Source organism: Erinaceus europaeus, chromosome 7 (assembly GCF_950295315.1).
Source record: "Erinaceus europaeus chromosome 7, mEriEur2.1, whole genome shotgun sequence".
NCBI lineage: Eukaryota > Metazoa > Chordata > Mammalia > Eulipotyphla > Erinaceidae > Erinaceus > Erinaceus europaeus.
In genome coordinates this window covers 77,908,207-77,930,984 of record NC_080168.1, presented here as the reverse complement: position 1 = coordinate 77,930,984, position 22,778 = coordinate 77,908,207, and the positions used below count along the sequence as shown (strand labels likewise).

At 38.9% G+C, this 22,778-nt stretch overlaps 1 protein-coding gene across 1 annotated transcript in view; it reads left to right on the top strand.

The window, feature by feature from the left end:
* The window catches only part of LCP1 (lymphocyte cytosolic protein 1), a 117,927-nt gene that overhangs the window by 63,847 nt on the left and 31,302 nt on the right, over positions 1-22,778 (top strand). Inside the window, exons 4-9 of the mRNA XM_007521209.3 lie at positions 12,153-12,252; positions 12,825-12,988; positions 13,157-13,286; positions 16,180-16,312; positions 19,090-19,171; positions 21,214-21,379. Coding sequence (XP_007521271.1) covers positions 12,189-12,252; positions 12,825-12,988; positions 13,157-13,286; positions 16,180-16,312; positions 19,090-19,171; positions 21,214-21,379 — 739 coding nt within the window. The 5' untranslated portion in view covers positions 12,153-12,188. The remainder of the gene's footprint in view (positions 1-12,152; positions 12,253-12,824; positions 12,989-13,156; positions 13,287-16,179; positions 16,313-19,089; positions 19,172-21,213; positions 21,380-22,778) is intronic.

Here is a 22,778-nt window from a genome sequence, read left to right as displayed (position 1 = left end):
TCAGGTCATTTCTATAATTATTTGGTTTCATTAAAATAAAATCATTTGTAAAGTACATATTCAGAATCATTCTTTGAAGTGTTTTGTTTGTTTGTTTTGACCAGTTGACGACCAGAGCACTACTCATCTTGGGCTCTTCATAGTGTTAGGAATCAAAACCCGAGACCTCCTGAATGCAAGTCCTGTGTGTTCCCACTGTGATATCTCCTAGAGTAGTTACCCTCTATGTAAAACTTTGAAATATCTATATCTATAGAGAAATGGCATCCCCAAAATGTATAGAAAATTACTTGTGGTTAGTTCCTCTTCAGTGGTCTGCTTTGCAAAATGAAGAGAACATGATAAAATGAAAGGAAAGCTCCTTCCTTATTTGCTAGATTATTATCATGAAGACCTTTTTAAAATTTAGAGGCATTTCATTTATTTTTTAGAACCTTGTATGTTAATGTTTCACTTCTTTTATCACCAGAATCTAATGCCAAAGATTGACAGATTAATAGCATGTAGATTACATACTGTTTTGGTTTTACGTATTGCTTGTTGCAGTGTTTGGCAGTTACACTATTCCCCTACCCCTATCCCAGATGCCTACTGAAATTATTGTTGTAACCCAGGAATTTGGGTCCTGAGTTTCCAGTTTTACTTTATCCATTGTGTCAAGTTGCAGGAAAAGTAGGGCACATGCAAAGTAGGGCACATGCAAAGTAGGGCTGTTATGTAATTATGTTTCAATGTACTGAATCAAGATACTGTCCATCATAGCACCACCACCTTTCAGAGCGAATTCTAGTCCATACACATTCCCCTCTTTAAGGGCCATCTTCTCCTGTTTTTTCTGCTATTTTCATAACCAGTTATGAAACTTTTTAGAAAAAAAATTATCTTACAGTTTTACATTTCCTTTTGTGAACTCTGTGGCACTGCATTCTGTAGTCAACCCTTCAATATTATTTCTATATTCAGACTTTGGGGAACTGGAGACATGTACTCTTATTATAAAACAAAGTCCTTCTCAGAAATTCTTTTTTCACGAGTGACTTGGGAAATGCCGGCCTCCCTTAAGCAGATGCAAAACTCACTTCACTTAAAGGACTGAACAGGTTTTGTGGCTTTTACAATTTGGATGTTATATGATTACTTCATGACTTTAAAGATAATCTTATAAAAATGAACAACTGGTACTTTCTCTGGCCCAATGCCATTGAATTCTATAACTATTGATTTAATAAGTCTGAGTGCTCACAGAAAAAAAAAACAGCAGCTAGACATGATCTGTATGAATAATTTGCAATTTGTTTTGTGTGCTTATGATTTGTGCAATCATTCAGAAATAAGACTTCAAAATTCACCACTGACTTGCAAGAGACTATAAAATGGTTCTTAGCAGGCTATACTTAAAAGATACAGTCATTCAAAGGGGTCACATTTAATGTAGAAACAGTAGAAAATTGTTCATTCACACCCTGGAAGGGACATTCCTTTCTTAGCTACTTCTTCAAATGTATGAGTAACTTCCATTATTGCAGTGACCTTTCTAGAGTCTGCTACCAAAATGGTACCAGTAATTTGAAAACTGAAACCCTTTCCACTTATCCTCATGAACCTTAATAACATTATTGTGACCCATAATTTTAAATGTGCATGAATTAAAATGAAGTATTTTTCCAGGCAAATATACTCATAGGCTATGTACACCAAGTGAATGATTCCAGCTCCAACAGTATCCTTCTTAGAAACGGTCTGACTTAATGTGCTTACATTAATTAATTTCTCTTCCTGCTTCTCTGCTTTGTGAAAATGCTTCCACTTGCACATTATCTTCAAGAAGTTAAAGGCTTTCTTCTTTGCTCTAGGCTTTAATGGTTCTTGTGATGGTAACTGCATCCTTTTCCTGTTCTGCTCACCTGCACCCATATTAACAAACTCCAAGTTCTTTTTCTCTCTCTTTCTCATTAATGAATAAATAATTTTTTAGAAAATGTTTTAATTTAAAAAACATTACTTCAAAATAATCCTTTTCCAAAGAACAGCAACCAGGGAAGCAGATCCAGTGCTCTCTCCTTCAGCCTTCCTTTCCCCCATGTTCTTTTACCTGCCAGCTACACCACTGCTTCCAATGTACTTAGAGTTCTCAGCCCAGGGCCAAAAGTTTTCACAGTGTACCAGATTTCCATGCCTGAGGTCCCAGAAGTCCCAGATTCACATATACCACCACAAGCCAGCTATGATCTTCTTTCTATCTCTAACTGTCTAATATCTGTCTCATAAAGTATTTAAAAAGAAAGAAAGAAATAACCTTTCCCTCATTTCCTGATTTTATCATTTGAATAAATTATAGGGGTTGGGGTGCTAGCAGTTCCACACTTGGTTGAGTGCACACATTACATGTGCAAGGACTGGGATTCAAGTCTCGGTCCCTCCCTACTGGGGGGAAGATTCATGAGCTGTGAAGCAGATCTGCAGGTGTCTTTCTCTGGCCCTCTCTATCTCCCACACTCCTCTCAATTTATCTCAGTCCTATCAAATAAAATACAATAGGCAAAAAAAGGAAAAAGAATGGGCCCTTGGAGCAGTGGATTCATAGTGGCACTGATCCCCAACAACAATATTGGCGGTGATTAAAAAAAATGTATCATGCAGCTCTTATACGAAAACTTTTTCATTATTCCTTTAGGTTTCATTTTTCATCCAACACTGTAATTCTTTATTTTCTTCATTGGTTGCTCTCTTAATCCTTACCATGCAATCTTACTCCCTACCTTTACCTGTGTTCTTCACCAGTGCTGGATCCAGGGTTTCCATTGTGAACCCCAGATTAAAAAAAAGTTACTTCAGGGGCCAGGTGGTGGTGCACCTGGTTGAGCACACAGGTTAAAATGCATAAGGACCAGGGTTCAAGCCCCCAGTCCCCACCTGCAGGGGAAAGCTTTGTGAGAGGTAAAGTTATATTGCAGGTGTCTCTCTGCCTTTCTCCCTCTCTATCTTCCCCTGCCCTCTTGATTTCTGGTTGTTTCTATCCAATAAATAAATAAAGATTTTTTTAAAAAAATTAAAAATGACTTCATCATACCATCAACAGTGAGAGAAGAATCTGGAAGGGCTGATACATAGGTTCCTCTCGAGATAGGGGTTCACTGAGGACCATGTGCATGGGCCACATCCTCCATCTATTTATTCAGTATGTGCACATACAGCTACATCAAGCATAAATATCTGAGGGGAATACATAAACAGCATAAGGGTGTACATATTTCAACAATTTCTCTCCTACTATGTAAATCATTCATATCATACTTGTTATCTCCAAGTTGTATCATTACATCAGATTCTATGTTTGCTCTGCAGCTCTTGACCTTACCTAAGGATATAGGCATAGTTAGGGGTATCAGATAAGGCTTCTTTTTCCTACAAGGCCTATTTGTCCAATATTGTATTTACTCTGATGTTAGCCTAACATCCCTGGAGACTGGAGACAGGAATAACAGAGCAAAAAAAAAAAAAAAATTCTTTCGGTAGTGGTTCTAATACAAAGTTCTTAATAATTAGAGAAATGGGGAGTCGGGCAGTAGCACAGCAGGTTAAGCGCAAGTGACGCAAAGAGCAAGGATCGGAATAAGGATCCAGGTTCGAGCCCCTGGCTCCCCACCTGCAGGGGAGTCGCTTCACAGGCAGTGAAGCAGTTCTGCAGGTGCCTATCTTTCTCTCCCCCTCTCTGTCTTCCCCTCCTCTCTCCATTTCTCTCTGTCTTATCTAACAAAGACAACATCAACAACAACAACACTACAACAACAATGAAAAACAACAAGGACAACAAAAAGGGAAAATAAATAAAAATATTAAAAAATTAATTAGAGAAATGGATCACATATGCATAAGGACCAGGCATTATGAATCACAGGTTTCCAACACACCAGTCTCTGACAGTACTCTACAATTTGAACCCCCACAGCAAAGGACATGCTCAAGTTTATACTCAGAGACTCCATCATCCTCTAGCATTGTTTCATGCTTTTGGTATAACTAGGTCAGTGCAGACAAGCTTTATAGAAATTAAGAGCAGTGCCTGACATGGAGTAGGTATCACAAATTACCTGTTAATTAAATGAGTTAATCCCATAATCCCATGAAGATCCATGAACCGAGGAGGTTAAAAATTAAAAACTAAAAATAAGAAAAGCCACACTGCTTTAGGGCTTTCAGTCAGATTATATAAGCAGAGGTAGCTAAACTATGAAGGAGTCTTCCATTAATGTATTATGGAGAGTATTGAAGAAGCACATAAAAGGTAGTCAGACAAATAAGTCACAAGAATTTTACAAAATTTACAGAATTAAGTACTAGTTCTTACAATACCAGATGTGATTTCTTTATATATGAAAGCAGAAATTTCTGAAGTAGGAACACCTTTTTAAAAAAAAAAATTATGAAAAGGAAACACTGACAAAAACCATAGGATAAGAAGGGTACAAGTTTACACAATTCCCACCACCAGAACTCCATATCTCATTGCCTCCCCTGATAGCTTTCCTATTCTTTAACTCTGTGGGAGTATGGGCCCAGGGGCATTATGGGGTGCAAACGGTGGAAGGTCTGGCTTCTGTAACTGCTTTCCCGCTGAACATGGGCGTTGGCAGGTCGAGCCATACTCCCGGCCTGTCTCTCCTGCTGGGGCAGGGCTCTGGGGAAGCTTGGCTCCAGGACATATTGGTGGGGTTGTCTGTCCAGGGATGTCTGATTGGCATCATGTCAGCATCTGGAACCTGGTGGCTGAAAAAAAGAGTTAATATAAGAACCAAACAAATTGTTGACTAATCATGAACTGGAATAGTTCAGATGAAGGGTTGGAGGTCTCCATTTTGTAGATGGTTAGTAGGCTTATTTTAGTTATATTACAAAGAGCCCATGACTATACTAGGTTTTTGTTTATGTGTTTGTTTTGTTTTGTTTTTCTGAGCCTGACATCTGATATGTAGGTGGATCTAAGTTATTGTCTGAGGAGATGATGTCATGCCTGGAAAAATTACCAGAAAGCTAGATCAGGGAAGAGAGTATCTCCCAAATATGAGAAAGGTATATAAATATTGTTGACTGTAAACCCCATCGATTTGATCTGATCCAGGGCCCATATTCAGCTTAGGAGCCTATGTTACCTCTGCATCCCTACAGATCTGAGCTCACATTTTGTAGTCATGAGTGGGAAACTTCTAAGTTGCCCCAATTGCAATACTCATCTTCCTCAGGTGAAACATAGAGATCTATTCGAGATATAGGCCCGTCATGTCTGTTTGGGAATCTCAGGACTCCCTGACTAGGGCCCTAGCCGATGGGGTGGCCTGATAATGACTAAAAAGTCATTGCTAAAGTATGCCAATCTCTTGCCCTTATTCAGCTTTTGCAGTCCTTACTTTGATAAGATTAGCTTTGGAGTGAGGGAGGGAAGTGTAATAGGAAGTAGGTGAGGAGAGTATCCAAGTCTAAGTAGACACTCTTTCATTATGAACTTTATGGTAGGTCTTTCTACTTGCTTGCTGTGTATACTGATTCACTGCAGACTATTGTGTACTTTTGCTTCCAGGTATATATTTTGCCCTAATTTATGGATGCATGTGAACATATGCGCTATCTCATGGGAAGTGGTCTATATCTAGGTTTTGGGACTTTGTTAGGAAGTGAACCACCTGAAATGGAATTAGAGAATCGTATGAAAGGAAAGGTCTCACCCGAGTAATGAGGCTGAGGGTTGACATTCCACGCCTTATGTCTCTGGACACAGTCTGAAGTGAAGCATGCTGAGGTGGTACTTGTTGCGTTGATTAGGTTGGGATCAGCAGATGCAATATCATTTGGTGTGAATTGAGAAAGGCATGCAGGAAAGTGAGCCCCACCCTAGAGGTTGCAGGACTGGGGGAAATACAGGCTCTATAGAGGAAGCAGGAGGTTCCTGCTGTCTTAGGGTTTAAGAAGGCAATAGATAGTTATTGCTGTAATCTGATTATTTGGCAATTGGGTTAACTTTGAAAATCCCTTTGTTAGGATTTGCTGTATCATATGCAAAATCACCATAATTTATGTCCTTTGACATTATTTGTATATAGCTGTGTCTTAGAGAGGAATGTATAGTGGCCATTTTTTCCAAAGTTTTTTCTTTGTGCATTTTTTTATTTGATAGGACAGAGAGAATTGAGAGGGGAGAGGAAGGTAGACACAATGAAACACTATGCAGCTATGAAGAACAATGAACCCACCTTCTCTGACCCATTTTGGATGGAGCTAAAAGGAATTATGTTAAGTGAACTAAATCAGAAAGACAAAGACGAGTATGGGATGATCCCACTCATAAACAGAAGTTGGGAAAGAAGAACAGAGAGGGAAACTGAAAGCAGGATTTGACTGAGTTTGGAGTAGGGCACCAAAGTAAAATCTCAAGGTTGAAGGTGAAGGTGGATGTTTGGCTTTACTGGCGGGGGGGAGGGGGTTTGGGGTGGGATGGGACACAGTCTTTTGGTTGTGGGAATGGTGTTTATGTACACTCCTATTAACTTGTTGTCATATAAATCACTATTTAATTAATATGAGAGGGGTAAAAATTGATTGAATGTCTCAAACTTTTTAATGCACAGACCATAGTCTGAGTCTTTGAAATGTTGAATCTCTTAAAAGCTTAGATCAGGGAGAACAGAAGCAATTGGTGGCATTACTCTATAAGACACAGCTATATAGAAATAATGTCAAAGGACATAAATTATGGTGAAGTTGTGTATGATACAACAAATCCTAACAAAGGGAGTTTCAAAGTTAACCCACTTGCCAAATAATTTGATTACAGCAATAACTATCTATTACCTTCATAAACCCTAAGTAGGAACACCTTTATTAACTCTATCTCAGAGGGGTGGCAAAAGAGCTTATCTCAGAAGGCAAGTGATTTGTCATGCACAAAACCCCAGTTCTAGCCCAGCCCCCACTACACTGGCTCAAATTTTAGTGTCTACACACCACAGAACTTTTCTCCCTCTGTGTCTCTCTTTTCTTTCTGAAAAAAGTCAACCAGAAGTGAAGCTCTAGTGATGACAATAAAAATTTATAAACACATGTAAATTTCCCTCAGAAAAAGGAAAAGCAAAGTTATTTGTGGTGAAACATAAATAAAGCCTAATTCTATACTTGCATATCTGAGGCTACTCAGAGGGATAAGGTGGAGGGAAGGGACCACAGTGACTACAACAGAGGGAGATGGTACTTTGGTGGCAGGTGATGTGCTCTAACTTGTCGTATGCTTTACATTGGTTTGTTCTAGCCCTCCCCCGCCAAGAGAATTGGATCAGTCCAGTTAATTTCGCGGGCCCGCTTGGCCCCGCCCCAAGGGACCCCGGGAGAGGGTTCCTGAGTAAGAGAGTTCCAGAGTTCAAGAGTGAGAGAGTTCGAGGGTTCCTGAGTTCGAGAGTAAAAGAGAGAGTGTGCTTGTGCCGCCGCAAAGAGACAGCAGAGTTCTGTTTGGTGATTAGTTTGTCTTAGTTTATGGATCGTTGTTCCTGAATAAAGAAATACAGCTGCCCTGCCCAGCCGTTGTCTCCGCGTCTCTGTTACCCGCCGTGAAGCAAGCCAGCCCAGCCAGAGCCACGGAATTTTAACAACAAATGGCACCCACGTGGACCTGACCTGCGCATCTCTCAGATAAGTAAAGACAATTTGGCTACCTATGCACGATGGCCTTCTCTTCTGCTTGTGAAGAGATCTCCGAAGGCCTCTGCTCTTTCTTCACGAGATTGTTTTGCTGTTTCTGGAACATTTATCTCTGGACCACTCTGTGGTTTCCACTCGCTCGGGTGAACTCAGAACAGCCAGCGGGAAGAGCCAGCGGGAGGGAGGCGAGGCGCAGAGCTGCTGTTTCCACCTGGTTAAACAGCCAGCCAGCCGGCTGCACCCAGACAACCCCATGCACCGCACCCGCAGCCCGCAGGAGGCCAAGGCCAACACGCAAGAGCCCGAGGCCAGCCCACAGGAGCCGGCTCTCCACCGCGTGGCGCAGGGCACTGGACGCGTGATCCCTCCATGCTGCTTGGCCAATGCGAGCAGGGCAGCAGACATGACAGGGCCATGGGGCAGGGCCGCGGCGGCCTATCATGGCCGCCACCCCTGGGCACCTAGGCCCACGCCTTCTACAAAACTGGCCTGCCTGCCCTCTTTCTATGAATTCTGGAACCATCCCGGGCCTCCCGGACCCCCGGGCTCCCTGCCGAAACTGGGCACACTAGATCTCCAGCCGCCGGTCCGGTCTGAAGACAGACAAGCTGGAGTAAGCAGAGATTTGTGCAGAGATCGCAACCTGCAATTCCTAGAAGTGGAGCTGCTCGGGAATGGAGCTGCGCGGGAAGCCACCTCCGAATGGTGACCCCCCCCCCAACCACTAAGACAGTACAGATTTAAATTCGTGTTTAAAATGACATGTCTTCGTAACAAAGGTTTCTCTCCTTGTATATTAATGACCATGTTTATGTGTATGTTTAAAGTTTGGTAAACAGTAGCTTTAAGGCTAAATTCTTACTAGTCAAAGTTAAATGAAAAAGGTTTTCAATGTAATTCTCATAAAGATGAAATTAACTTACATTTAAAGTCTAAGGTAAAAATTAGTTAACAATCAATATATTTTAACTAAGTTAGTCTAAACAAAAGGTTAAATAGACTTGTTGATATGTAAAACTCTCCGTTACCTTCTCTATTAGAAATGGTAGATCGCACAATGGCTATGCTAATTATTCTCATGCCTGAGGTTTCCTCTCCGGCCCACACCTAGGGTGTGTCTCCATCTTGAATGGGTGTAACAAAAGGTTAAAAGACGTTGTTGATATGTAAAAGTCTCAAATTCCTTCTCTATTAGAAACGTTGGATCGTGCAGTAGATATGCTAATAACAAGTTTTGTTTCATAGTAAGTAAGTTGCAGCCAGCTGCCTGTGGGACTCTAGGCCGTTCCCCGCCCCCATGCAAATGCCCGTCGAAGAAAGTACGCCCCCCAGAGGCAAGAAATGTTTTTTTTAAGCTGATAAAGTTTAGTTTGTGCCAGTTTCCAGTACGAGAGTTCGAGAGTGCCAGAGTTGGAGGGTTCCTGAGTTCCTGAGTTCGAGAGTTTCAGAGTTACAGAGTAAGAGAGAGTTGCACAGTGGAAGAGTTTCAGAGGGTTCCCCAGTACGAGAGTTCCAGAGTTCCAGAGTTGGAGAGTTCCCGAGTTACAGAAAAGGAAAGAGTGCTTGCGCCACCGCAAAGAGACAGCAGAGTTCTGTTTGGTGATTAGTTTGTCTTAGTTTATGAATCGTTGTTCCTGAATAAAGAAATACAGCTGCCCTGCCCAGCCGTTGTCTCCGCGTCTCTGTTACCCGCCCGTGAAGCAAGCCAGCCCGGCCAGAGCCAACGAATTTTAACAACACTAACTCATATTTTGGGGAGATATGAACTTTTACTCTTGAGACTACATAGTCCAATAAAACAGCATTTATCGATAGATAGATAGATAGATAGATAAAATTTCACTGGGGCTACACCTTCTAAAGAAGTTTAAGGAGTGACTATATAGATGGATGAAGTGAGTAGTGTCTAACCTAATTGAAGGCATTGCACCTGGGAGAAAATTCTTGAGAATTAGAATCTTGGCTGTTTTTCTGGCTGTATGTATGTATGATCTGAGATATGTATCTTAACTGTCTTTGCTTCCTACTCTACTGGGGGACATTATAAGAAACACAGAGTTTCTATTTACTACATCCCATGAATACCCTCTCCTTGAAGTGTGGGGGAAGAAACTGCTATCACATCTCAGTTCTGCTCTCCTGGGAAAACTGGTTTGTCTCAAATAGAGAAGTTTTCACAATTCATGATATTCATTATGTATTAGCTACTAGAGATATTGGAGCTAAAGTATCAGCTGTCTTCTCACAATATATAGTCTTAATCATACATCTGAAGTTATCAATGCTTATTTCTCCTTACCAGTTACAGATTTCTACTGGCTTAGTCCTTAGGTTTGCATAGATCTTTGTAACCCTGCCTCAGATGGTTTGAGAATAATATATTAGTGGATGAGGAATGAATTATGGATAGAGACAGACAGATATAAAAAGGAAGGTGAATGAAGAAGGAAAGGAAGTCAGTTAGTGTGTGTCTCTGATGGTGGGGTTATCTGAGGTTGTTTGTCATATAGTTAACCTACAATAATTCTTACCTTTCTGGAGTGAATTTAGTGGACTGATGCCTTTGTATGTTTGTAAATCAAATAATAATGAGATAAAATTTAAGGTAGCATAATATATTTTAATAGGATAGTTTTTACATGGTTTCTCAAATCATACTGCCCGGACAGTTTCCCAAACTGCATAAGATGACAAGGACTCAGTAAATCAAAGACATCGAGACATTTCGGCTATTTCAACCAACGACTCTCAGGCTTGCTATTTGGTTTATTCACCTTTATCTACATAGAGGGTTTCTGTTAACAAAGGGTTGCTTGTGAGGGGTGGAGGTAGTTGGGTAGTGGGGAGACAAAAGCTAGAAACCACTAGCTTTCAATGACAGTGTGGTAGATTGGTGGGTTTACAAAGCTGAGTATAATGCATTTGGGGCCTATATATTCCAGTGTAAAAACTTCTCTCTTTTTGTATGACTAAGTTGTTGCTAAGAACATATACACCACTACAGAATAATGTAAAAATGTAGAAAAAGAAATTTATGTTAGGCAGAATCCTGTAACGGATTTAAATATTTTTAAATGAGTAATTATGCGTGACAATATCCCATTCTTCATAGTTTCACCAGTAAATAGCCCTTCCCTCCCAGAAAATCCAGTAAAGTTCCTATTTGAAATATGCTAGTGTGGATTATTCAGAGAAATAGAATATGAACTATTTTTAGTTCATTACCTTTCTACCCTCTAGAGGGCAGTAATACTCCACAGGGAAAGGGAAATTATGAGCATTATATTTCTCAGTAAGAACTTTTTGAGAACATCTAAAAAGTCCCTTAGATTCCCATAAGTGAATTACAGAGTATCAGACACCCTTCCTCCTTCCTGAAATATCTAGAAAATCTTGATAACTTCCTTTGAAAGCACACAATTTGTTCACTTTGTTAGCTTAGTCAAGCATGTTAACTTTAACCAGTATATTGTGGGTTTTTTTGTTTTCTGTTTTTCATTTTTTGTTTTTGCCTCCAGGGTTATTGCTGGGGCTTGATGCCTACACTATGAATCCACTGCTCCTATAGGCCATTTTTTTCCCATTTTGTTGCCCTTGTTGTTATTGTATTGGACAGGGAGAAATCGATAGAGGAGGGGAGACAAAAAAAAAAAAAAAAAGGAAGAGAAAGACACCTAAAGACCTGCTTCACCACTCGTAAAGCGACCCCCTGCAGGTGGGGAGCCAGGAGCTCAAACTGGGATCCTTATGCCTGTCCTTGAACTTTGCACCATGTGCATTTTAACCTGCTGTGCTACCGCCCGACCCTTTAAGTAGTATATTGTTTTTATATTATGTATTAACTTCTCCAAAATCTAGTGGTTTGAAACAACAGCATCATATCATCTTTCTCAATGCTATTGCTTGACTGTGTACAGAGGGTAAATTTTCTGCTTAATGTTCCAAATATTTATTTATGATTACGTACTTCCAGATACTACTTCTTTCACTATTAATGTGATATCAGACATTTGGGAGCTCAAAGGGGCTGGAATGCCCCCAAATGGTTTACTCAAGTTGCTGGGGTACCTGGTTTTTCATCATTTTCTCCTTGTGACATTCACAGCAAGACTATGGATATCAAGAGGAAACATCTGAAGCAAGAGTATTCCATAAGGAATGAGTCAGAATCAGAAATTTCTAGTGCCAGGCATGCTCTCTTTAGCCTTCATAATGTTCATAGTAGCCACTGCTTCTGCCCAGAAGCAAGGGGAGGGAAGTAAGTTCTCCCTACTGATGTGAGAAATTTGTTCTGTTCAGGGAAGGGTGAAATTGGTGAGGGTCAGTTAGCAATCACAAAGATGGCTAAAAAAAAAGTTCCTTACACTTTTGGTAAAATAGCAATAGGCAGGAATAACATGGGTAGAGGAAGGTTTCTTGTTAAACTTTATAAATTTGTATAAGCCATTCCCTCTGTTTTTTCTCTGCAGATCTGTTGTCTTAACAAACAATAATAATTAAAAAAAATGGCTAGAGGTTCTGTATCCGATGAAGAAATGATGGAGCTTAGAGAAGCTTTTGCCAAAGTTGGTAAGTAGATCTAACATCTTGAGTGGTGCACTTTGCCATTGAGTAACTTCAAGACAGATGCAATGAGATAGTGGCATGAAGCAAGATAGTAGAAGTGACAGGAATACAATAGTGTTAGTTAGAGATACTGAGGGAACTTATATTTTGAGAGATAATGGTTCAAGAAACCTACATCTTTTCCTGTTAAAACATGGCATATGGACACTTTCTCACCTGTTTTGTCTTAGATATGACTTCTGAGTCTCATCTTTTATATTTTGTCCATTTTCTTTAGCTACCTTCATTACTATCCTGACCTTTTTTTATTTCTTTATCTCTAAGTCTGTGACTAATTTTTCCATCTGTATGAGTCTCTTGAAAATATGTTACCAGAAATTCTACTTTGAAATTAATTAGTTTGGGGTACTGGAAGTGATGCAGATCCATATTTAACAGCAACAGGCCTCTTATCAGATTCTGACTCTACACGGGGTCAAAGCCACCAGGCTTCCCCTACCATCCAGGTTTCTTTCATGTCTCTTCCTGGTGTTACTGGAAGTGCCCTAAAACTTTGACTGTTATCTGCTTTACAGATACCGATGGCAGTGGGTACATCAGCTGCAATGAGCTGAATGACTTATTCAAGGCTGCTTGTTTGCCTCTGCCTGGGTACCGAGTAAGAGAAATTACAGAAAACCTGATGGCTACAGGTGACCTGGACAAGGATGGGAAGCTCAGCTTTGATGAGTTTATCAAGGTGAGTGAGATACAGAGCACAAAGTTGCATAGGTAATTTAGAATTTTAATTCAGTTTTGGAAATTATCCAGAAATGCATTCCCATCTTCGTGGCTTCAACATTACATACCCTTTCCTTTGAGGTTATCTTGATCATATTGGATTTATAAAGCTATGTTATTTTTGCAGGTTATTCATGGCCTCAAAAGCTCAGATGTTGCCAAGACCTTTAGAAAAGCAATTAATAAGAAGGAAGGTATTTGTGCAATTGGTGGAACATCTGAGCAATCTAGCATTGGCACCCAGCATTCCTATTCAGGTAGGTTGTGCTAACAGATACGGGGGGGTGCAGGTGGAGAGTGTGTTAGGATGATGAGACAGCTGAGGTAGGAGAGGGAGCTATGCATTGTAGAAAGTATCTATGCTTTATGGTAACAGATATTAGACTTATTACCACAGCTTAAGACATGCAAAGAAAGACCAAAAATCCACATGACTTTATTGATTGCTATCTATTTTCCTGGGCATGAATGGGTTAGTCCCAGATACACTATAGGAGAATCTGTATCTATTTGGAGTCCAACATCAGATAATCTTGCCCACATCTGTAAGATACACGAAAGAAATAAAATAAAATATTTTTGCCTCCAGACTGCATGACTATTCTTAATGCTTGATGAGTGGTCAAAAAATTGTGCTTCATTAACTTGGAAGAAAGTTGTATATTTATTCTAGAGTCAGACACACTACCATTGTACCATGAGGCCTCCTCCATATATTTATTCTGATGGTTGTCATCCAACAACTTTGATGGAAACTTCCAGTACCCCAAAAAGTACAATAATCTAACAATTCCAGACTTTTAACTATTAAAACTATCTATTGACCTTAAAAATAAGTTCACAGTTAAGTCCTGTCTGTAATTGCTAAGACAGAGTTTAACCTTTTATTTTAAATATGTAAGATTTATAGCCCACATAAATGTGCATTGTGAATATATTATACCATATCTCCCAAACTTTTGGAACTCAAGATTTTTCTGAGGGACACTGTTGCTTTCAATGGCATGTAGTTTGGGAAATGTGATGTTGGGCTATAAAGCATAACTTGAAATTTTATTAAAATTTCTAAAATTAACATCTGGTAGCTTTACCAATAGCAAAGAAAGCTGACAAAATTTCATTTCACAAAAACTTTCATTAAATTGCTTAAAAAGACTCTGAGATATTGCAAGAATTGTCTTTGATTATCTCATCTTGAAATCAACAAGACTAAAGGCAGAGCCTCACATTTATTTATTTTTCTTTAATTTCTTTACTGGAGGATTAATGGCTTATAGTCAAAAGTAAAATACAATAGTCTGTACATGTATAATATTTCTCTGTTTCCCATATGACAATTCAACCCCCATTATGTCCTCTTCTGCCATCATGTTCCAGGGCCTGAACTCTCTCCCCAACCCCAGAGTCTTACTTTGATACAATACACCAACTCACTTTTATTTTTATCTTTGACTTCATTCATATTTAAATGGCACATATAATATATTTTATGTATATATTTACATATATGATATGAATATAAATATATTTACTTATAAATACAACACATTTGCATACATATAACTTTTAATCTGCTTGCTTTATGACTTGGGATAAACAGAGACTTGTTGCTTATTTTTCAAGACAGCTGAGAATTTTTTTAAGATTTATTATTTTATGAGAAAGAATGAACAGAGCACTGGTCCAGTCCAGCATATATACTACTGGGGATTGAAACCAAAGACTAACAAGTGCAAGTCCTGACTTCTAGTCACTGAGTAACCTCTTCAGCTTCCAGCTGAAATTTTTATTATATATTTTTTACCTAACTTTTTCTTTTTTTTCTACCTCAGTATTACTTTATTGAGGGATGTGCACTTACGAAATTATTGTTGTCACAAGGGTACATTTCCACATTTTCTCAAGGTGTCAGTATAATTCATCCTCCAGTTAATCTGTTTCACCATAGAAATGTAGTTCCCCAACCTCCTCTTAGTGCTTCTACCTTTCCACTTCAGAGTCCCCAAATGTGCTGTGACAGATTACAGTCCACTGAGGTTTCATTCTATTGCTCTTTGCTTTGTTTCTTGGATTCCATCTCAGAGTGAAGTCATCTAATACTCATCCATCTCTTTCTTACTATGTGCACTTAACCTGATGCACCACCACCCAGCCCCCTCTCCATCTCTTTCTAACTTATTTCACTCTTGTTGTAGCACTAGCTAAGATTTTACATGTCAACAAGTATGATATGATAGGATAATGGACTAAATAACCTTGCACTACCTCTCCTAGGCATGAGAACTAAGGATCATGTGTATAGTTTTATCTAAATCTTATTTCATCTTACTATAAGTACTCTCCTTTTTATATATTTTTAATTTTTATTAGTGATTTAATATTGACTTAAAAAATTATGAGATAACGGAGTAAAATTCCACACAGTTCCCACCACCTGTGTTCCCATTCTCCCCATTGGAAACTGCAATAGTTCTCCCAAGGTCACAGACATAGTTCACTATTACTTCTATAACTACATATATTTATATATGTTGCCTTTTCTTTTCCTATGGTACTGCCTTCTCTTCCTTTTTAAGTCATACCTACATCTATTGCTAATTATGAATGACCTTCCTTTTATCCTCTTCTCTCTCTGGGTCTTGATGCAATTAGAGTTCAGGGCCCTCTAGTCATCTTCTCCTAATATTTCTCCCCCTCTGGGAATATAGACTTTTGGGGGTGCAGAAGGCAAGATTTCTGGCTTCTGTAGTTGCTTCTTCACTGGACAAGGGCATTAGCAGATCTATCTATACCCCCAGTCTGTTTCTATCCTCTGGAATGGCCTAGTATTGTCCAAAAAGGCCATCATTAAGTGAGCTAGTCTTTTCCCTTTTCCAGCTTTTGTAGTCCTTTCTTTATCTGACAAGTTTAGACTTTCTCCCAATTATTAAAGAACTGATTATCATTTGTTGTATCCAGTTAGGGAGGAACTACACCTAGGATTTTAGTGTGGTCTAAGTTAACCTTAAGGTTAACTTCATTTACTTGTTTGATGATTCTGATAAAAGTTATCATAGGGACAGTAATTGTCATTTAGTTGATTGACTATATATGTATATATTTCTTGACCAATTGTATATTGTATAAATAATTTCAATCATCTACTTGCAGAGGAAGAGAAGTATGCTTTTGTCAACTGGATAAACAAAGCCTTGGAAAATGATCCTGATTGCCAACATGTGGTCCCTATGAATCCAAACACAGATGACCTCTTCAATGCTGTGGGGGATGGCATTGTACTTTGGTAAATAACATTTCCTTTTTGGTTTCCAAAATTTTCCTTAGAACTTTCCAAGATACCATCATTTTATTGTGTTTATCCTAAACCAACAGTCTTTGGTACTTAACTGGACCTGGAATGATTTTCTTTTTCTATTTTTTTTTTTTACTTTTTTGTCTATTATCTTTATTTATTGTATAGAGACAGCCAGAAATAGATAAGGTTGGGGGGAGGTAGAATTAGAGAAACACCTGCAACACAGCTTCACCACTCACAAAGATTTCCCCCAGCCGGTGGGAACTGGGGGCTTGAACCTGGATCCTTGTATGAGCACCATGTGTGCTCAACCAAGTATGCTACCACTTGGACCTCTGAAATGCTTTTTTAGACTGTCACTTAGAGAACAACCTCATATCAAAAGAATAATGTAATGAGAAATATAAGATGATTATTTCTTGGGTGGAAGAAAGAGATGCACACTATACAGGGACAGATATACACATACCTAGATACATAGACATGCAAGGTTAAAAGCAATTATTTTTTGGAAGATATGCCACTATGCTTCATCTGAGCATGTCCTACTATGAAAGCAGATAGAACATAAAAGCATGAAATCCTGAGCTAGATCTCCAGCATGGGATATGCCCAAGTGATACTCTCACTGCCTCCTCTCTGTCTCTCTCCTCCCACAGCCCTCCCTCTCTCTCTCTTCCCTTCACTCTCCCTCTTTCCCTCTCCCCCCTCTCTCTCGTATTAATAAATCAATCTTTTAAAAAAGAAAGAAATAAACAGGAATAGGTAAAATAGCTTGGATATTGTGCATGTTTTGTTTGCATGCAACTTAGTTCTAGCTGGCTATTACCATGTTGAAGGAGGCTTTGATACTGCGGCATCTTTCTCTCCCTCTTTCTCAGTCTCTCTCTCTCTCTCTCTTTTTTTTTCCTCCTCCAGGGTTATTGCTGGGCTCGGTGCACCATGAATCCACTGCTCCTGGAGGCCATTTTTCCCCCCTTTTGTTGCCCTTGTTGTAGCTTCGTTGTGGTTATTATTATTGCCCTTGTTGACACAATTCATTGTTGGATAGGACAGAGAGAAATGGAGAGAGGAGGGGAAGACAGAGAGGAGGAGAGAAAGATAGACACCTGCAGACCTGCTTCACCGCCTGTGAAGCGACTCCCCTGCAGGTGGGGAGCCGGGGGCTCGAATCGGGATCCTTACGCTGGTCCCTGTGCTTTGCACCACATGCGCTTAACCCACTGCGCCACCGCCCGACCCCTAGTCTTTCTCTTTTTATTTGATAAGTCTGCCTGGAGCATTGAAGCCCAGTGACAATAAGAACAAAAAAACTAGTCAGTCAAGTTTACTATACTTTGGTTTTGTTTGATCCCTTTGTGTTCATGTGTTTTCCTTATATAAAACAGTGGTGACAAGGAAATTTGATTTTGGATATCTCATTTAGATTAAACCTTTAGTGAAGGTTAAATTGTTTAAAATCAGTTTTTCATAAGTGCTACTTGTTTTTGTTGGCTATCTTATCAATATAATAGATATTATATATAAGAGGGCAAAATTTCTGAAGTACTTATGCAGCAATGACTACAGGGGTAAAGCAAAGTATTTTATAAAAGTGTAGTGTCTGGCCTTATGTCAAATTGAATTTGAAGTGTCAAAAATCAGGGCATTATATAAGCCTGTAAGTATATAATTTGGCTTACTATGCGGGGGAGGATTTTCATAGCCAAAAATATAAAGTAGTCATAGAAGATTTTACTTTGGTTAGCCTCCTGGAATTTCTTAATGTGCTAAAGAAATTAGAATCAATTTGCAACTTTTTGGGTAAATGAATGGAATGGGTTCCTTATTTCCTACCTCAATATATGCATGGCTTCAGGGTCATTAGCCTTTCCTAGACATAGTTTGAACGAGCCCAAAATACATAACTAATTTTATATCTGAACACTAGGTAGCACAGACTTGCCATCTTGTTTGCTCATGGTTTTTCACAGAATTTAATCTCAAAACTACTGGGATCTTACTGAGAAGGCTTATTTTATTTATTTATTTATTTATTTATTTATTTCCTGAGTTTTATTTATTTATTTAATTTTTTATTTATAAAAAGAAAACATTGACTAAACCATAGGATAGGGATAAGAGGGGTACAACTTCATACAATCCCCACTATCAGAACTCTGTATTCCATGCCCTCCCCCTGATAGCTTTCTTATTCTTTAACCCTTTGGGAGTATGGACTCAAGGTCATTGTGGGATGCAGAAGGCTGAAGGTCTGGGAGAAGCCTTATTTTAAAAATTTAATAATTTCAGTGGCAAGGAGATAGCATAATGGTTATGCACAAGACTTTCATGCCTCAAGTCTCTGAGGCCCAGGTTCAGTTCCTAACACCACCATAAGCGAGAACTGAAAAATGTTCTAGTCTCTTTTTCTCTGTCATTAAGACAAAATAAAGGGGGGTGGGTGGTGGTGTACCAGGTTAAACACACATAGTATGAAGCACATGCACCCTGGTTTGAGTCCCCAGCTCCCTACCTACAAGGGGGTCACCCCAGTTGTGGTGAAGCAGGTCTGTAGGTATCTATCTTTCTCTCTATCTTCCTCTTCCCTCTCAGTTTCTCTTTGTCCTATCCAATAATAATTACAAAAAAAAGGAAAAAGGAAAAAATGGCCTCCAGGAGCAGTGGATTTGTAGTGCCCCAGCAATAACCCTGGAGACAAAAAAAAAAAAAAAAAAAAGATAAAATAAATAAATACTATTTTAAAAAACTTGTCTCTCTTTTAGTAAAATGGTCAACCTATCAGTACCAGACACAATTGATGAAAGGACAATCAACAAAAAGAAACTCACCCCTTTCACCATTCAGGTATGTTTTCCCTTTATTGCTTTAATTAAGGATTGTGCTTGAAATCGAGTGAGCACCATAACTGGTGAGTCAGCCTTTTTAGGTGCTCAGACAATATTTCCCAGCCCCAGGATTTGGTCTAGTGGCTTGTCTTAATTTATGGGAGCAAGGGGAGACATTTCTGTCTTGTCTTTATATAGTGAGGGAAGGGAGAAAGCTGGTAGGGTGTTAGTACTTGGGAGATTTTTTTTTTTTGCTTGATTTAACCAGTTATGAATATAACTTAATGAATATAAAATGGCTAAAGTGTTCACTCAGAATTTCCCTAGCAATTTGTCGTTGAGCTAGTGCCAAATATGCAGCTTTTTAGCTGCAAAGATAAGCCTTTCTAAGAAGTTAGGGGGTAAAAAATGGGAAGTACTCTGGCAGGCTTCACAGTGGCATTGGTCACAGCCACAATTGTGATAAATATAACTTGCTTTTATTCTCCAATTTGTTGATTAACTGCAACAGACCATTTGGAAATAAGCTGTATTTCTATATTATATTCTAGTATTTTAACATGATTGTAACTGTTTTGCTCAAAAACCATGTTTCACTTCTTAAACCATGAGTACTATATCCTGTTTGAATTTAAGCAACTGTGTGTACTTTTAAAAAGGGAAGTGGTAGCAAAAGAACAATGATTAAATGTATTTGAATGCACTTTATGTTAAATTTGCTCGAATCTTGGCCATATGAGGAAATGGTGTTTGTTATTCATCATGCTCAAATGTTACCTTCCCAATTTTTTTACTCTGGTATCCTTCTTCTCCAATATGGACTCAAAAGTAATATATAGGGAGTTGGACGGTAGTGCAATGGGATAAGCACAGGTGGCGCAAAGTGCAACGACCGGCAAAAGAATCCTGGTTAGAGCCCCTGGCTCCCTACCTGCAGGGGAATCGTTTCACAAGTGGTGAAGCAGATCTGCAGGTGTCTATCTTTCTCTCCCCCTGTATTCCCCTCCTCTCTCCATTTTTCTCTTTCCTATCCAACAACGACTACATCAATAACAACAACAATAACTACACAATAAAACAACAAGGCAACAAAAGGGAATAAATATAAAAAAATTAAAAAGGAGTATATAAATTCTAGACAAAATTCAGTTGATTGAGGATAAACAATGGTGCAGCCAGTTGAGTGCACACATTAATGAGCCAGGGGTCCTAATTTGAGGCCCCAGTTCCCATCGGCAGATGGAAGATTCATGAGTGGTGAAGCAGAACTGTATCTAATTTTTAAAAAATAGACATGGGGAGTGGGTGGATTTATCATTCAAAAACTTAGCCCCAGCGATAACCCTGGTGGCAATTCAATGTGTGTGTGTGTGTGTGTGTGTGTGTATGTGTGTGTGTAATTTTTTTAAGTCTAAAAAAATTCAATTGACTGTAGTCTGTATATTTCATCACATACATTGTTATTGTTATAAGAACACAGTCTATGCACATGTGTGTGTTGGCACCCAAACTTCCTAGATATTATGCATAACCAATAAATTGCCCCAGTATAACCACTGTTCCTTCAAGAATTCAACTTGTCTCATTTTCATCCTCTTCAATAGCCAAGCTGAAAGTCAAAGGCTATTTTGTCACTCTCTTTTATGACCTTGATTTACATCAACGGTTATGCTATTGATGGTAGCCTGTGACAAGACAATGACTCCTCTCAAAGGTGCCCCCTTTATATCTGGCTGTTGGTGATGCTGAAGCCAGACCATCACAGAGGAAGATGGGAATATCTTAACACCCATTAGCATCTCCTTCACCAGGATGGGCCTTCAACTCAGGATATTAGTTTGATTGAGTAGGCCCTGCATCAGTTCAGTTCTAGTTACCAGACTGTCTCTTCAGATATTACTCATGTTTTTTTGGTTTTTTTTTAATGGTAAAATCTAGTGACTATCATGCCTCTAGACCTGTGAACTTCCAGAAGAAAAACATTATTGCTGTTGCCAATCAATAATCATCATTTGATCTCTGCAAAATCAGAAACTAAACCTGCATGCTTTTCTTCCTCAGGAAAATTTGAACCTGGCTTTGAACTCTGCCTCAGCTATTGGATGCCACGTGGTTAACATAGGCGCTGAGGACTTGAAGGAGGGCAAGCCTTATCTGGTGCTAGGACTTCTGTGGCAAGTTATCAAAATTGGCTTGTTTGCTGACATTGAGCTAAGCAGAAATGAAGGTATGAGTGAAGCCTCAGACATTAATGATGTAGTTTTTTTTTTTTCATTAATGCATGCATGGAGGGCAGGAACAGGAAAATGTTGGGAATCGTGAAGCTTAGAATCTTCAGTCTTTGAATACTGTATTTATTTTGAATCCATTGTATAAATGTAAAAGATTCTATACATACTGACAAGACTTTCTCTCTTCAAGACAGGCTAAAAGCTTTTTACAACCACAGATTTATAACAATGCTTATTTAAAATCCTTTGCTCATCTGGCTATCTGGGCTCCAACCTCAAAGGCTATTATGAATTTGCTCTGCATTCAGATAATGCTATAACAAATTAAGTTATCTTAAATTTGTATTTTATAAAGTAGTTCACATTCATACACTGCAGTGATAGCACTAGAATAGGAGACACTTGGTTTATTTCTTTTTTTAAATTTTTTTCTTTTTACTATCTTTTATTTATTTAGTGGATAGAGACAGCCAGAAATTGAGAGAAAAGGGGAAGATAGAGAGAGAGAAAGACAGAGAGACACTGGCAGACATGCTTCACCATTCGCAAAGCTTTCCCCCTACAAGTGGGGACGAAGGGCTTGAACCTGGGTCCTTGCAAATTATAATATGTGCTCTAAACCAGGTGCACCATCACCTGGTCCACTTGGTTTATTTCTTAACAAAAGTTTAGAAAAGTGTTTGGGTTTCAAAGTTCTCAACTAAAAGTATAGGTGTAGATCTTTTCTTTTTACTAAGAGGTTAATAGTTTATAGTACATTTGTTGACACATGGATACAGTTTTTCAGCTCACTGAAATAGGTGTCTGCAAAACACTCCCACCCCCAAATTGGGTCCATTATCATGTTCCAAGACTTGAAATAGCCCCCTTTCCCACTCCTTTCCCTGCCGTCCTTCTCCAGAGTCTTTTGCTTTGGTGCAATACACCAAACCAGTTTGTTTTACTTTGTTTTCCCTTTCTGTTCTTGTTTCTTAAGTTCTGCCCATGATTAAGATTATCCCATATCCATCTTTCTTTTTCTGGATTACCTCACTTAATGATTCTTTCAGGTTCTATCCAAGATGAGGTGAAGAAGGTGACTTTATCATTTTTAATAGCTGAGTAGTATTCCCTTGTGTATATATACTACAACTTTCTAAGCCACTCACCTGCAGATCTGTAGAGGTACTCTCAGCATCCTACCTACTTGTAAATAATTACAGCCCCGTCTTCTAAAGAGAAGTAATAGTTTTTGATAAGTGTCATACACAATGCTACCTTTTACTTTTGAGATTCTACCAACCTGAAATTTATAGTCAATTTTTCCCTTCCTATCTGCCTATCTATCCAGAACATATACTTTTATTATGTATCCAAATCATAGTAATCAGTGAGGAATCTTGTCTTACTCCTTTA